This window comes from Euphorbia lathyris, chromosome 1 (assembly GCF_963576675.1).
Source record: "Euphorbia lathyris chromosome 1, ddEupLath1.1, whole genome shotgun sequence".
Classification (NCBI taxonomy): Eukaryota; Viridiplantae; Streptophyta; class Magnoliopsida; order Malpighiales; family Euphorbiaceae; genus Euphorbia; species Euphorbia lathyris.
Window position 1 is genome coordinate 37,932,225 of NC_088910.1, and position 14,419 is coordinate 37,946,643.

At 36.3% G+C, this 14,419-nt stretch overlaps 1 protein-coding gene across 1 annotated transcript; it reads left to right on the plus strand.

The window, feature by feature from the left end:
- The first annotated feature begins 7,565 nt into the window (after positions 1-7,565).
- On the plus strand, positions 7,566-14,385 carry LOC136228574 (uncharacterized). Its single transcript, XM_066017002.1, has 11 exons — positions 7,566-8,024; positions 8,556-8,684; positions 9,149-9,241; positions 9,329-9,408; positions 10,404-10,517; positions 11,422-11,495; positions 12,120-12,196; positions 12,760-12,843; positions 13,018-13,110; positions 13,234-13,341; positions 13,422-14,385. Exons 1-11 carry the CDS (start codon positions 7,716-7,718, stop codon positions 13,890-13,892), a joined length of 1,632 nt encoding a protein of 543 aa, XP_065873074.1. The 5' UTR covers positions 7,566-7,715; the 3' UTR covers positions 13,893-14,385.
- The last annotated feature ends 34 nt before the right edge of the window (positions 14,386-14,419 follow it).

A 14,419-nucleotide genomic window follows, 5' to 3' on the forward strand; every position in this document is an offset into this window, starting at 1 on the left:
AACAAAAGTGCAATTGATCTTTCAAAGAACCCAATTCAACACAGCAGAATGAAACATGTCAGCATCAGACATCACTTCATTAGAGACCATGTACTCAAGGGTGAGATCAAGCTGACCTTTGTCCCAACGGACGAACAGCTTGTGGATATCTTCACGAAGCCACTGGCCCGTGAGCAGTTCAGAATACTGAGAGAAGCTATTGGTATGTTTAATCCTCTTCAGTAAATTCTTGAACTAAATGAATATGCATGCTGAGTGAATTATTATGATGAATGATTAACTGTTTGCTGAGTAACTCATCGAAACTGACTGAACATCAAATACTGAGTAAACTTGCACACTGAGTAAATTAGTTTAAACTTAAACTTAAAAAATCATCTCTTTATGCAATACTGATCACTCAGAATATCAAACGATTAGTATTCTAAACGCTGAGTGTTATATCCGTTAGAATAAATGCAATAGCACGCGTATAGCCCTAGGATGACGTATACGCCGTATGTGTCATAAATGCTAGGATCTTTGTCAGTTCAAAATCCCAAGGCAAAACTGACACATGGATTCGATTAAATCCACACCACACATCACCTCTATAAATAATGGGTATTTCCCCCATTTTTATTCTTTACGCTTATCGAACTCTAAGGCAAAGAAATTCCTTCTCTCTAAAAATCCATCAAAGCTTTCCCATCCTAAAACCATGACTAAGGTTTCCTACAACACCTCCGGTGCCGGCCACCAAAAGTCCAGCTCCGATGAACCTACAAGGAATCCTCCCACACCCAGCAAAGGACAAGCTGGCCAAACCTCTGGTCAGGGAAAACCCGCAAAGGTCAGGACCTACTCCAAGGTCTTTGACAATGTCCGCGAATGGAAAGTTGAGCCCTCAAGATGGGTCTCTGAAAACTTCGTTCAAAATGAACAACCGTTCTGCGAGTGGATTTCACAGAATGGATGGACTGGGCTATTTTCAGTTAGGGATTATACTTACCCTGACCTTGTGAGGGAATTCTACCACAACCTCAAAGTTGCAAATGACAACACTGACTACTTGTGCACTGTGGTAAAAGAGAAAACCATCTTCATCAACCCTCTCTACATAGGAAATCTTCTCAAGCTAAAAACTGAAGGAGCAAGGCTGAGAAGATCGGGAGATCAGGATGGCACTGGGTATCAACAAAACTTCTGCAAACCTGAGGGCCACTCAGGAGAAGTCTCAGCCTCATCAATGGGTCAGCACCAGAAGATGGCTCATTATTTGCTGACCTATTTTATCTACCCAAAGATCAACTGCACTACATCAGTGACTAATTTTGAGCAATGCTTTATATGACATATGCTGACGTACACTCCCATCAACATGCCGGTGTTTCTCGTTGCTAGTTTCCTTCGAAGCACTAGCACGATGCGGCTTGGATCACTCATCACCAGAATCCTCATTAACCATAAGGTTGATCTTGAAGGTGAGGAGATGACTCGAGGAACTGAGATCACAGCTTCCTCGCTGAGAGCATTAAAGTTTGGATAGCCTTTGAAGAAAGGTAAAGTTGCTGCTGCTGCTGGCCAAGCTGAGGGAACTGCTGAGCCAAAGAAAGGGCGAAGGACTAAGGCCCCAGCTTTCCGCAAAAGGAAAACTGCTGAGACTCCTTCCAAAAATGTTGAGTCTCCAACAAAAAGGCAGAAGTCAGCTGGTAAGTCAGCTGAGAAACAAAGCAGGCAAGGTGAGCCTGGAACTGAGGAAGCTGAGCAACCTCAGAAGAAGCAAAAATCTTCTACACTGACTCCCCTCAACGCCATGCCTACTAACTTCATTGTACCGGGTGACTCTCACTTCACCCAGTGTCAAGGTACTGTAGCTGAGCATGATGAGCACGATGTACAACTGGATGATTATTTTATCTCCCAAGTTGAGGAAGAACTTGATGGTGACAGTACCGAGGAAGAAGAAGAAGAAGCCAGCGGTCAGGATGACGCTGAGGACTCTGAGGAAACGGCCAGTGAGAATGAGGTTGAGCATGCCGATACTGAGTTGGCTGCTGGAGTTGAGCAAGTACTCGACCAACACACTGTTGATCCAGCTGAAGAGCAAGCTGACCAGCCTCATACTGAGCAACAAGAATCTTCCCCTTCTCACTCAGGAGAACCTGATCATACTGTCACTCCACCTCGTAGAAGGAGAAAGTTGGTTAAGGCCAGTGAGAAGCTAGACAGTGAACTTCCTGTGCAACCACCAACTCTTCCTGACTTTGTCCTCTCAAAGCCATCTAAGGACCCTTCTACCGTCAAACTCAAGTTTTTCAAACGCCAATCCACTTCCACTACATCGGCGCCATTAGAAAAGCAAGCCTCTGTTTCTTCTCAACATGAACATGCCGACCCCAATGCTTCTGCAACATCAACCAGTCAGGTTGAGCCGACTACTGTTCATGCTATTTCCTCTAGCATGGTGCTGACTCCACATACTTCTGCCGTCAGCACAGACAGTATTCGCATTACAACTTCTCCAACTCAACTCTCTGCCGATCAATCAACTATCCCACAAACACAAGTGCAGATTGGTTTATCACTTCCTGTCACTGACCTGGTAACTCCTTTCACTCCTCTTCCTTCCGGTCACACTGATGTCCCTAAAGGATCACAAAACTATCTGAATGCCACTGAGTCCGGCAAAAAGATCATTGACTCGGTGCAAGCATTAATCAGAGACCTTCAACACTCCACTCCTCCTGCTGCTGGCTCTTCAATTCTTGAGACCACCCAGCTTTCCCAAGTCACTCAGCTTCTCAACGAAGTTAAGGGACTCAAGGATCTGCTGAACGTCGTCATATCCTTCCAAGCACAGCAAGCTAAGCAGGATTCAATTGCCAAGCTGGCTGAGATTCAGCTGACAACCGTACAACACTTGAACTCTTTGCAAGAACAAGTTCAAAAATTGTCAGTTGTGCACACCGACTATGCCACCTCATCTGAAGTAAAGATGCTTTTTGCTCAGCTTCACACCGAGCAACTTAAGACAAATGAGCAAATGGTCTCTTACAATCAGTGCTCCATCGAGCAAATTGGTGAGGCTATACGGTTACTTAATCTGAATAAGCAAGAAATGGATACTGACGCAATGAAGCAGAATGAGATGCTGACTCTCGCACAACAAACTTTCAACCACATTCGTCATAACAACATTCAACGTCAGTATTATGACACAACTCTTTTAAAGACTTTTCACCAAATCTTTGCTGGCCTTACTGAAGCTCTCATCTGGCAAGGCAAAGCTTAAGCGTTTAGCGTCAATATGCTCAGTGCAGCTGACCTCAACATACCCGCAGAGGTATCAACTGATGGAGTTGCCATCTTTGATGGCGTCAATGAAAGCGCTGACAAACTTAAGGAGCTGTCTAAAGAACTGACTCGAGCTATCTTAACTGATGCTTTCAAACTTCCTCCTCCTGATGCTGACAAAACGGGGGAGAAAGATAAAGCAGCTAGAGCTCAGCATGAGCCAAGTCAGTCGCAACACAAGAAAAAGAAATAGATAGACTAGCTCAGTATAGACTAAGTCAGATATAATATTTATGCCTTATCTATAAGTTTTTGCTATGTAAACACTGACTTCCATCAATATATCATATCTGCATCTTTTATTCTTATTCTTGAGCTATGATATATGTTAATACATGTTACTGTGTACTGAGTCATTACGTATCTTCAAATTAAATCAGCTTTTATACTTATAAATTTTATTGACTAAATCAAATGCTGATAACATGTTTGACATTGTCCTATGTGCTTATAAAACATTGTCTGTTAAGAATCCATTGAACAACAAATTACTCAGTGCACTCTATATGATCAAACCTTCCGCTTAATACTGAGTAAATAGAATATGTTGAATTAGCTGACCTATCTGAAAACTGACCTTAGACTTACTCGATTAAACCTTAAATGTTTAGAGTAAAACTAAGTCAGTAGCTCAACCCTTACGGGGGAGTTTGCCAAGTTATAAAAGGTCAACTATCATGGGGGAGCTCATACTGAGTTCCTCGCTGAATAGTTTTGCCAACATCAAAATGGGGGAGTTTGTTGAAACACCTTTCCACATAATTTTGATTTGACAAAATTGTTTAAGTATAATTTAAAATACATATTCTAAACACACTAAGTTTAAATGCTTTGATTTATTCTACTAATGTGTTTGTTCAATGTTGAGTTAAAACTGTTATAAGACACAAGAATTTTAAGGCCCAAGCCCAATACGGAAGCCAAGGCCCAAGTCAAACAACTCAGTACAACTCGGCCCGCGTTTGTCAAGACGTTGCCGTTTTGAACAAAACGCAACTCAGCAAAAGAAGGATCTAGAAGACCTTCGGGAACAACTTCAAGATGAAGCTGCTGAGTAGTCTCGACAAAGCGTACAAGACAGCAGCTGGCAAATGAAAACTTCCAGACAAAGTATTTCTACTTTGGGTAAAGTTCAGACGACACAGTATGCTGTCCAGTTGACTTTACCATAAAAGGAGAGACAGTCTGCTGAGCTGACCGAGGACAGAAGATACACAATTCTGATTGGCCGAGAGCTCTGAGCAAGTCAGGATGATAACGACATGTAGCCGTTTCCCTCCAACGGTTATTTCGAAATTCGAAATGACCGATGCCCAGACGTCTCTATAAATAGTGCCATCAGAAGCTTCACTCAACACATAACTTGATCAAGCCATTACGCTGACCAAATTTCTACACAAGTTCTGCAAGCAAAGAAGCAAAGCAAATCTTACACTACAATTCTTATATCTGTGTAAAAGTCTAGAGTGATTGTTTCAATCGTCTAACGTGTCTTAGCAAATCTTTGTATAGGAAAAAAACACTTATCATTTCTAGAGATAGAAAGGAGAGGCTGAGTACTCGGTTTTAAGTACTCAGCGAGAGATTAGGATTGAGTAGAGGTATAGAGGAAGGTACTCTTGTCATACTCAGTTGCTAAGATTGTAAAAGGTTTGAGGCTCTACCTTTAAAGAGCTCAGTAGAGGATTCGAAATCTCGGAACGTGTTCCGAGGACAGGACGTAGGCTTAGAAGAAGCCGAACCTGGATAAATCTGCTGAATGAAGTAATTCTTACCTTTAACTCCTTATATATATTGCTTGCTTAAAATAACCAAAAACTGACCAAGTAAAGAGGTCAAGTAGAGTTGTGCGCGCTGAACATCTGAGCTCAGGAATAGACTCTAAGTGCTATCTCCTGACTCAAGCTAAGAAACTGACCTAGTCACCAGTTGACTAAGCCAGTGTCTTGCTGTTTACTCAGCGCCGCTGTCAAAACCTTTTTTCCTTAGAAAAAGAAGTCTGCCCTAATTGCGAAAAAGTTTAAATAGTTCCTAACCCCCCCTTGGAACTATACTTGCAACCTTACAAGGGACCAACAGACTTTGCATTGACCGGTAACAATTATCGACTGTATATTTTAATATGAGGTCACCAAAAGATTATATACTTTTATATACAAAATTGAAAGTTGTATACGAAAATATGAAATAGAACAAAAGTTATACACCACCACGTATGTAATTTATCCAGAGATAATCTGACAAATAAACTTTAATATACCACCAGATTTCAAATCACACTAATGAATTTTTAAATTCCACAAACCAAATGGTTTATTTTTCAAAAAAAAAAAAAAAAATAGAGATTGTATACTCCTAATAAATTAAACGGGTAAACTACACTGCCATTGAACTTTACCTATTTATCAATTCAACTTCAATTCTTGCCTTCAAAAAAAAAAAAAACTTCAATTCTTAATGGTATGCCAATCAATATTATCATAATCGGACCGGATAATAAACCGGATTGATAGCTAGATCACGGGTCATTTGGTCGGACCGGATGATTCGGATTGGTCGAACCGGATAACGTAATAAATAAATAATATTTATATATATTAAATATATATAATTAATTTAAAATTATTTTGATAAATTATATATATCCAAAATAAATTATAAATAACTTTTGGTTTGTTATTTTTTTTTTTTTTGTCAATTTGAGGGTTAAACATATATGGATAAATGAAGTTTAAAATAACTTGAAATGTGTCAACCTATTCTATGTCATGAGATCTTTCTAACGCTATATTATAAACTCAAAATGGATAAGTGTTGAACGAGAAATCTATCTATATATAATATAAAACAGTAACGATGAAGCTGAGGTGTCACTTTCTCTTTTTTTACTGATAAAAAATATAATATAATATATAATATATTAATTTTAATTATATTATTATATTTATCTATAAAAAGATTATTTTATCCGTACTATATCTAAGAGTTCTACAGAATTTAAATTAATCCCTAAAATCTCTCTAATTCTCTGCATATCTATCTATATATTATATAATATAAAATAGTAACGATGGAGCTGAGGTGTCACTTCCTCCTTTTTTACTGATAAAAATATAATATAATATATAATATATTAATTTTAATTATATTATTATATTTATCTGTAAAAAGATCATTTAAAATAAATGTGAAAATAAAATAATAATATTTAATTTATATAGCACCTTTATATCATTAATTGTAATTATTAGATTATATTTTTTGTTAATATTTATATATGTTAAGATGAATCCATGCATCGCATGGGTCAAAAACTAGTTGATACTCAAAGTGAACCACTTGAAATAGTTTTGAAGAGGAAAAAAAAAAGAAATTAAGCTTTTCTATCCCACATAGGAAAGAAATGAAAATATAACTAGTTTATAAGTAAATGACATTTACAAGCCTATAATCAATTACTAGGGGAAAGACTCTCTCACGACGCAGGAGGATGCAATTGTTTGACCACTGGGTTAGGGGCGCGCCTGTACGATGTGGGCGCGCCTACAATTATTTTTGCTTGAAAATAAATATTTATTGATCCGGGGTCACACCGGTTCCCCGCCGAACCATTGGGTTCCAGTCCAACCCCGGGTCACTCCGGTTTGTTGAGCATTCAACAAACCGGAGAGGCTCATACCGACTGTCTGGCCGGTTTCTGGTCCGGCCGGTCCGAGCCTGATTATATTGATGACCACTGAACTTTACACTCTTAACACCGATGGCCACTCAACTTTAACTAACTCGTCAAAATGACCGTTAACGACCTCAAAATGAAAATATTCAAGAATTAAAGTTGTTCAAAAAGACATTTACCATGAAACCACATTTTTTATTTTCCAAAATCAAAATTTTAGAGCTTTCTCTCTCTATAAATTCACCATCTCTCCTAACCAAACAACACCTAAATGACTTGAAAACGAAAATTTTCAAGGATTAAAGTTCCTTAGAATTTCATTAAATCTTCGAATTTTTTTATTTTGAGACCTTCACGGTCGTTTTGAGACATTGAGTGGCCACTGATGTTAAAAAATATAAAGGTTCAGTGACCATACCGTTAAGAATTGAGTTCAGTGGTCTTAATATTAAAATAGATAAAGTTCAGTGGCAATAAGTGTAATTTACCCTAAACTAAACCCTAAACCCCAGCATATTCACAAGGTATGCAAAATTTGTCCGTTTGACGTGTCTGCTATAGGGGTGAAATTGGCCCCCAAACTTTCAAGAACCCTAATACCAATTATACATACATCCTAAAAGCGCAAACCGCAGTTCAAACAAGCGCAATACCACCTCGACGGATTAAGTGGAAGCAGCAGATTGCACGAATTGGGCAAGGGATGTCTGTGGAAACTGCAAAAATTGAGCAATTAGAACATTTAGCGCTACCAAATGAAGCCCAGGTAGACAATGAAGGAGAAGAAGATGAAGAGGAGCTTTCATGGTCTTCGGACTCTGAAATTGCAGATGCGTTGGATTGGTTGGACTCGAAAGAGCACGATCAAGGTGTAGATGGAGCTATAACTCTTCATTCGAGACGTCCGAATGCTCATGGTGGCCTTCAGTCTCGTCTTAATTCCTCCACTCTTCAACCTCTATCTAATCGAAACCAGAGATTCTTAAATCACATCCGTGCTTCGCCTTTAGAGGTATCACTCTTAGTTGTAGTACTTGAAGGCTCCAAACTCTTTATTTGGCTTAAGTCGAAGGTTTAATTTTTTTTTTTAAATGCATTTTAAAATTTTCTTTCGTTTTGTGCTGTGTTTTGGCACTCAGCATCACTATACAAAATCAGTTTTTGCAGTTCGTTATGTCGATCAGAGAGAGAATTCAGTGAAAAATTTGCAAATTTTAGTCGAATTCGTAATGCCCATGCAAATTTGTTTTCATATGCCAATATTAGCTGTTAAATTTGATTTAAGAATTATTGGAGATGTGCTAAAATCATCTCTGGAGACATGATTTTGAGGATGATGTATTCTGAGTTTTTATTTGGGTATGCTCTTACTCTGGTTTTCGGTTACCCTTGAAATCACTTCAGGTGTCTTCATGATATTATTATTTTTCCATTCGAAAAGAAAAATTTGCAACTCTCCCCTTTATGCGAGCTCATAAAACCTATTAAAACTTTATTGTTCATGTTCAATTTAGGTCTGAATGTAAATCAATTAATGGTGCAGGAGTGGGAAGGGAGGATGAATATTGCCATGTCAAATCCTGTGACAACTGCAATTCGTGAAAGTGTTCGAGACACTGCTATTGGTAAAACAAGAACTACTGAGAAAGCAGATCGTGCAACTGTTGAGCAGGTGGGATTATCTTAAATCTTCTCTTGGTCTTGTTTATTTATTTTTGAAAAAGAAAAAGACTAGGTGCTTATGTATTAATTAGAGTGTGTGCTTATGCGCACGAGCTTCTGCAAAGCTCAGTTAGCCATCTGTTGTATCATCCTATGCTCCAAAACAACTGGATGGGAGTGTCTTTAGTCGAGGCTGGCAAGGGCTTACAGTATTATATATAATCTTTATATTCAACTCATTTTTTTACTTAAGGTCACTCACAAGCTGATTATTATTAATTTTTGTTTTGTTAGTCTAGTTGTCTTATTCATCTGATTTATGATCTGGTTCAGGATGTTCCTGTGCTCTGTATTCTACTCTAATTTTCTCGTTTGCATCCATCCATTCATGTCTTATTTTTGCAGGCTCTTTTTCTTTTGTGTTAATTGAATAACTTTTCTCATGGAAAGTATGACTGGTTATGTTATTTCTAGGCTATTGATCCTAGGACTCGCATGGTTTTGTACAAAATGATGAATCGGGGTGTGTGTCAAAACATTAACGGCTGCATTTCTACTGGAAAAGAGGTACTTGAATTGAAATGAGTGCATTATCAACCATATGTGTCCTGTATTTTTTGAGCTATATGAACTTCTTTATTTCCTGTTTGACAGGCAAATGTATATCATGCAACAAAAGCAGATGGTCAGGAACTTGCTATCAAAGTTTACAAAACTTCAGTTCTGGTTTTTAAGTAAGTTGAATGGTATTATTATTTCTCTAGAAGCAAGTGCTTAACTCTTTTGGTCTCCATATACAAACAATTCCATCTTTAGCTAAAATAAGGGAGAGACTAACCAATTCATACTAGTTTTGTACTAATTATGAAATGACTTCCTTTTCTGAACCATGATGCTAATATAGGATTTTTGTGAGGGGGTTAGGATGCCCAGTAATGTGTCACAGACTCACAGATTGATTTCCATATTATCCTTGTGCATTGCCCCCACTGATCATGGTCATGGTTGAATGTAATGGAAATGGTCATGTTGCAGCTGTAATATACTACAGTTAGATTTATCTGTTAGCAAATTTAGTTTAAAGGTTTACAGAACACATATATAACAAATAAATATTGAAAGAAATCACTAATAATCAATATAAATGCAGAGAAAACACATTGAAATCCACAATTTATAGTCATGTAAATTATAGCAGAAAAACAAGAAAAACCTTAAGAATTGGAGACCAAACCTAACCTAATGCCAGTTTAAGTATCTAAGAACCAGAAATATTAAAATTGCTTACCTTTTGAAGACAACTGTGAAAAATTGCCTTGCTACTTGATCTTGGTTTATTACCAAGAGAAACAATTGTTTAATAGAGTAATTACAGTATCTTAAGGGTATTTAGGTTTGCAAATAGAGGAAAAAGGTTTCAGTGATTTTACAAGTGAATGCTTCAAAATTTAGTATCTTTTAGAGGGTATTGGCCATTATGAAAATGATTGACAGTCAAATAACAGAAGTGTGCAGGTAAACTAGCAGGGTAATGGTAAGGGATTCTGAAAGATCCTTCATATAATTGCCTTTACTTAATTCCAGCTGCTTTCTTACAGTAAATGATTCTCTTTGTCACTTATTTTTTTGTCTTTGTAAATTGAATGAACAACTAGGTGACACCTTTGCAGATTATGCTCCATTGAATATTATCATTCAATTTAATCTGTTAAATAATCTAAAACTGCAGGGATAGAGATCGGTATGTACAGGGTGATTATCGTTTCAGACATGGATACTGCAAACACAATCCAAGAAAGATGGTAAAGACATGGGCTGAAAAAGAAATGAGAAATCTTATGAGGTAAGCTCACTTTGTATTTTCACTTGGATCATATACTTTAGGGGGTGTCTGGGTTTTGGTTAGAAAAATCGAGGCTGGTGAATAGGAATGTGAATGAATTTTCCCATTCTTGATGGTTGGTTAAACATGATCACTTTAAGCTTGGGAATCACATTTATAGGAATCAATCATTCCCCGCTCTCTTTATTAATCAAATTTGATTCCCCTCCTTCCCCATCCTTTATATATATATATATATATATAATTATTACGAAATTTAATGTTTAATTTATTGTCTTATGTTTTTTGATTGATTGTTACATTATAAAAAAGCACACTAATTTTAATATATTTTTTTAAAAAGGAATTTTAATATTATATTCTTATTCAAATGTAGTATAGTACAGAACAAATTAAATTAATATATAAAATTTTATAATGAAAAATTCAAAATAGGATTATCATATATTAATAATATTTTGCATTTTACAGATATGTTCTATTAAAATTGCATTTATGAAAATAAATATTAGCTCTAATTGATGTAAAAAGTAATTAAATACAAAAAGGAATCAAATTCCCGGATTAAACCAGGCAAAATTACTAAATGATGATTCTGTATCATTCCGATTCAAATCCGATTCTGAAGTTTAAACCAAATGCCCCTTTGATAGTCTTCCAAATTTTCTAAATGGCATATGCTATTTTTCTATTATGCATGGGTAGAAACCTAATTTTTGTTGGTTATTAATTGGAGTGTTTCTTTTAACACGCTAGATGAAGAATATGACCTTTTCAATCATATTTCGAATATTATTTACTCCTGCAACATAATACTAGAAATTTGGTGTTCTTCATCCTGATGGATATATATGGTTGTCTGTGTTCTGGTGATATTGAGTGAACTTTTTATTATGAATTTCAGATTAAAGGCAGCTGGAATTAGGTGTCCAACAACATATCTTTTGAGACTTCATGTTCTGGTGATGGAATTTATAGGTATTGCTCCTTTTTACCTTTGTGTTTAGATTGCTAGGAGTCCTTTTATTTGTCACTTGCTTTCAAAATGTCATCGTGTAGGAGAAAGATTTTCTCATTTACATATCACGGGCTATCAAACTATCCATTTTGTTATTTTCTTAGCTTGAATTTCACAACATTTTTAGGGCCTGTTTGATAAACTATTTCAACACTCAAAATAAATACATTAAGGGCTTGTTGGTTTTTAAGCTTGTTTGATAACACCACTTAAAAATTCCAGTTAAGTCAAAAAATCACTCTGTAATTCAAAATATTTAACTTAAAATTTTAAGTTGAATATTATCGACTAATATTTTATTATTTTAAAACTCAGTGCTTATTTTTAATATTTATCAAACAGTTACACAATTTAATTTAATACTTTTAGCATTAATATCTAGCACTTAAATTCAGTACTTATTTTTCCAACACTTAATTTCCAGGTTTATCAAACAGTGAATTAATAAAAATGCCCTCCTTTAAAACCATATACTTTAATTGTTGTTTCTTTCAGACTGTTTATCTGTTAATTTCACTGTTTATGTATTGAATGTATCTAGTTTGTCGTATTCTTGAAATTTTCTTTGGCTGATTATTTTGTAGGAAGGGATGGTTATGCTGCACCTCGTCTTAAGGATGCTGCCTTGTCTTTAGACAAGCTACGTGAAGGTTATGTAGAGGTGTGCTCAAATTATTTATTTTTATTTTTATTTTATGTCCCCTCTAATCTAAGTTATGAATGTAGCACAAGTAGAATTTATAGCTGGTAATGTTAGAGGTATTCTTAATTTGAGTTGAAGCTTGTGGTAAATATCTAGCTTTCAGGATTATCAGGTTGATGGAGTCTTATAGAAAACTTTTGTTGGAAATTTCATGGCAAATGAGTGACATAAAGCTTTAGGTCTGCTTGTTTTGGGGTTAGAGGAGGTTCATTAAAGGGAATTTATTTGTCTAACCTTGCTTGGGAAGGAGTTTAAATTGAGGTGAGGGTTAAATGGGAGTTACATGAAGGTTAGAAAACCTTGAAATAACCCCAAATTCAGTCCCACAAATTGGTGGGATTTGGAGGTTCACTAATTAACCTCCCCTCCCCTCCCCTCCCCTCCCTTTAATGAACCTTGTCAAACCTTCATCCAAGCAGACCCTAAAACGAAGTTATCTGGAGAGAAGAATTAGGCTTTAATTTGCAGGTTTGTTGTTTGATTTTATTAGTTGTATTAACGTCTTTCCATGTCTGTCTCAGATGATTATTGCAATGAGGACCTTATATCAGAAATGCAAACTGGTGCACGGAGACCTTAGTGAATATAACATACTCTATTTTGAGGTGAATGTCTCATACTTCTTTACTGAAAAATCGTGCACTTCATGAAGAGAAAATATTACTTAATAAGTTGCAATTTGCAAAACCTCCTTGCAATAGATCTCTTGAAAGACAAACTGAGGTTTTTATAGCATATGAAAATGAATATCTGAGCTGAGTTTTGCTTCCTGTTTGTAGGGTCACTTATATATAATTGACGTGTCTCAATCAGTTGATCTCGATCATCCTTCCTCCCTTGATTTTCTACGTGAGGATTGTCTTCATGTTTCTGTAAGTTCTTTCCACAGGAGGGGCCGTGAATGTTATTTTACTTTTAGATTTGCATTTACTTTTACAAGGAAAAAGATTTTTTTTCTTTATATTCAAAGTTGATTAAACATGTGTAATATGCAGGATTTCTTTAAGAAACATGGTGTAGCTGTCATGACAATTAGGGAGCTATTTGATTTCATTGTTGATCCAACAATCACTGATGGTTCTGTTGACAGCTATTTGGAAGAGGTTTGCCCGCACTTGTGAATCGTGACTTTACTTTAATCCCGAATGAAATACTTCTTCTGACTACTAATATCGTATTTCAGGTTCAGCAAAAAATATTGACAAGAGATGTCACTGCAGAGGATGAAATTGCTGACTCTGTATTTGTGCAGTCATATATTCCAAAGACATTAGATAACGTGAAGAATGCGGAGGAAGATGTGATACGTATAACAAGTGGGAAGGATACTGGAGATATGTACTACAAAACCATTACAGGATTGAAGGAGAGTCTTTCTAAAGTTGAAGAGAACCCATTTAATTCTTGTGTGAATAAGGATGGCGAAAGCCAAGAGGGTGAAGAATCCGAGTCTGAGTCGGAGGAAGATGAAGATGAAGAGAATTCAAGCGATTCAGAATTTGAGGAGGAGGATAACAGTGTTGATAAAAAAGCTGCCAGAAAAGAGAATAAAAAGAAAGTAAAAGAAGAGAAAAGAGAAGCTCGGAAGACGAAAACCCCAAAATCCGTAAAGAAAAGAAAGAAGAAAATGGCGAAAGCCAAGAAGACCCGATAATAAATACTATAGCAGCATTTGCCTATTCCTTCATGGATTGCAGATGGTAGAATAGTGAAGTTAATTTATTATCACAAAGTTTTTTGGGTTTAATCTGGTAATGTGTTACTTTACGAGGCGGGAATGTAAATCATGTTAGAGCATTATTTTCTTCCATGTTGTAACTTAAGGCCCACTGACCAATGAGTCAAGGACATTAGCTAAATGGATTGTATAAGGTTGTGAATGGGGGCAGAGATTCTTGTCCCTCATCTCTGCTGGGGATTTGCTCCGAGAGAAACCGGGAATTCCGGAAAAGATTTCCCAGAGGATGGAGGTGGAAAATTTTACTTCCAGTTGAGGTGGAGACGGGGATAGGGATATGGACTAATTCTCGGTCACCATTTCATTACAATTTTAATATTTTACAAACATAAAATGAATCTCAGATCAATATCCAGGGCAATCTACATATGTTATTTCATCCATAATTATAATACATGATGTTTTGATTTATTTGTACATATTAATTGATTTTTATTAAATAT

Bases quoted from the DNA above. Each gene is read 5' to 3' on its own strand.
- LOC136228574 (XM_066017002.1), top strand. From the start codon at position 7,716: ATGTCTGTGGAAACTGCAAAAATTGAGCAATTAGAACATTTAGCGCTA. The intron at 9,409-10,403 runs GTAAGTTGAATG...CTAAAACTGCAG, and splicing joins ACTTCAGTTCTGGTTTTTAA to GGATAGAGATCGGTATGTAC. The intron at 12,844-13,017 runs GTGAATGTCTCA...TCCTGTTTGTAG, and splicing joins ATAACATACTCTATTTTGAG to GGTCACTTATATATAATTGA.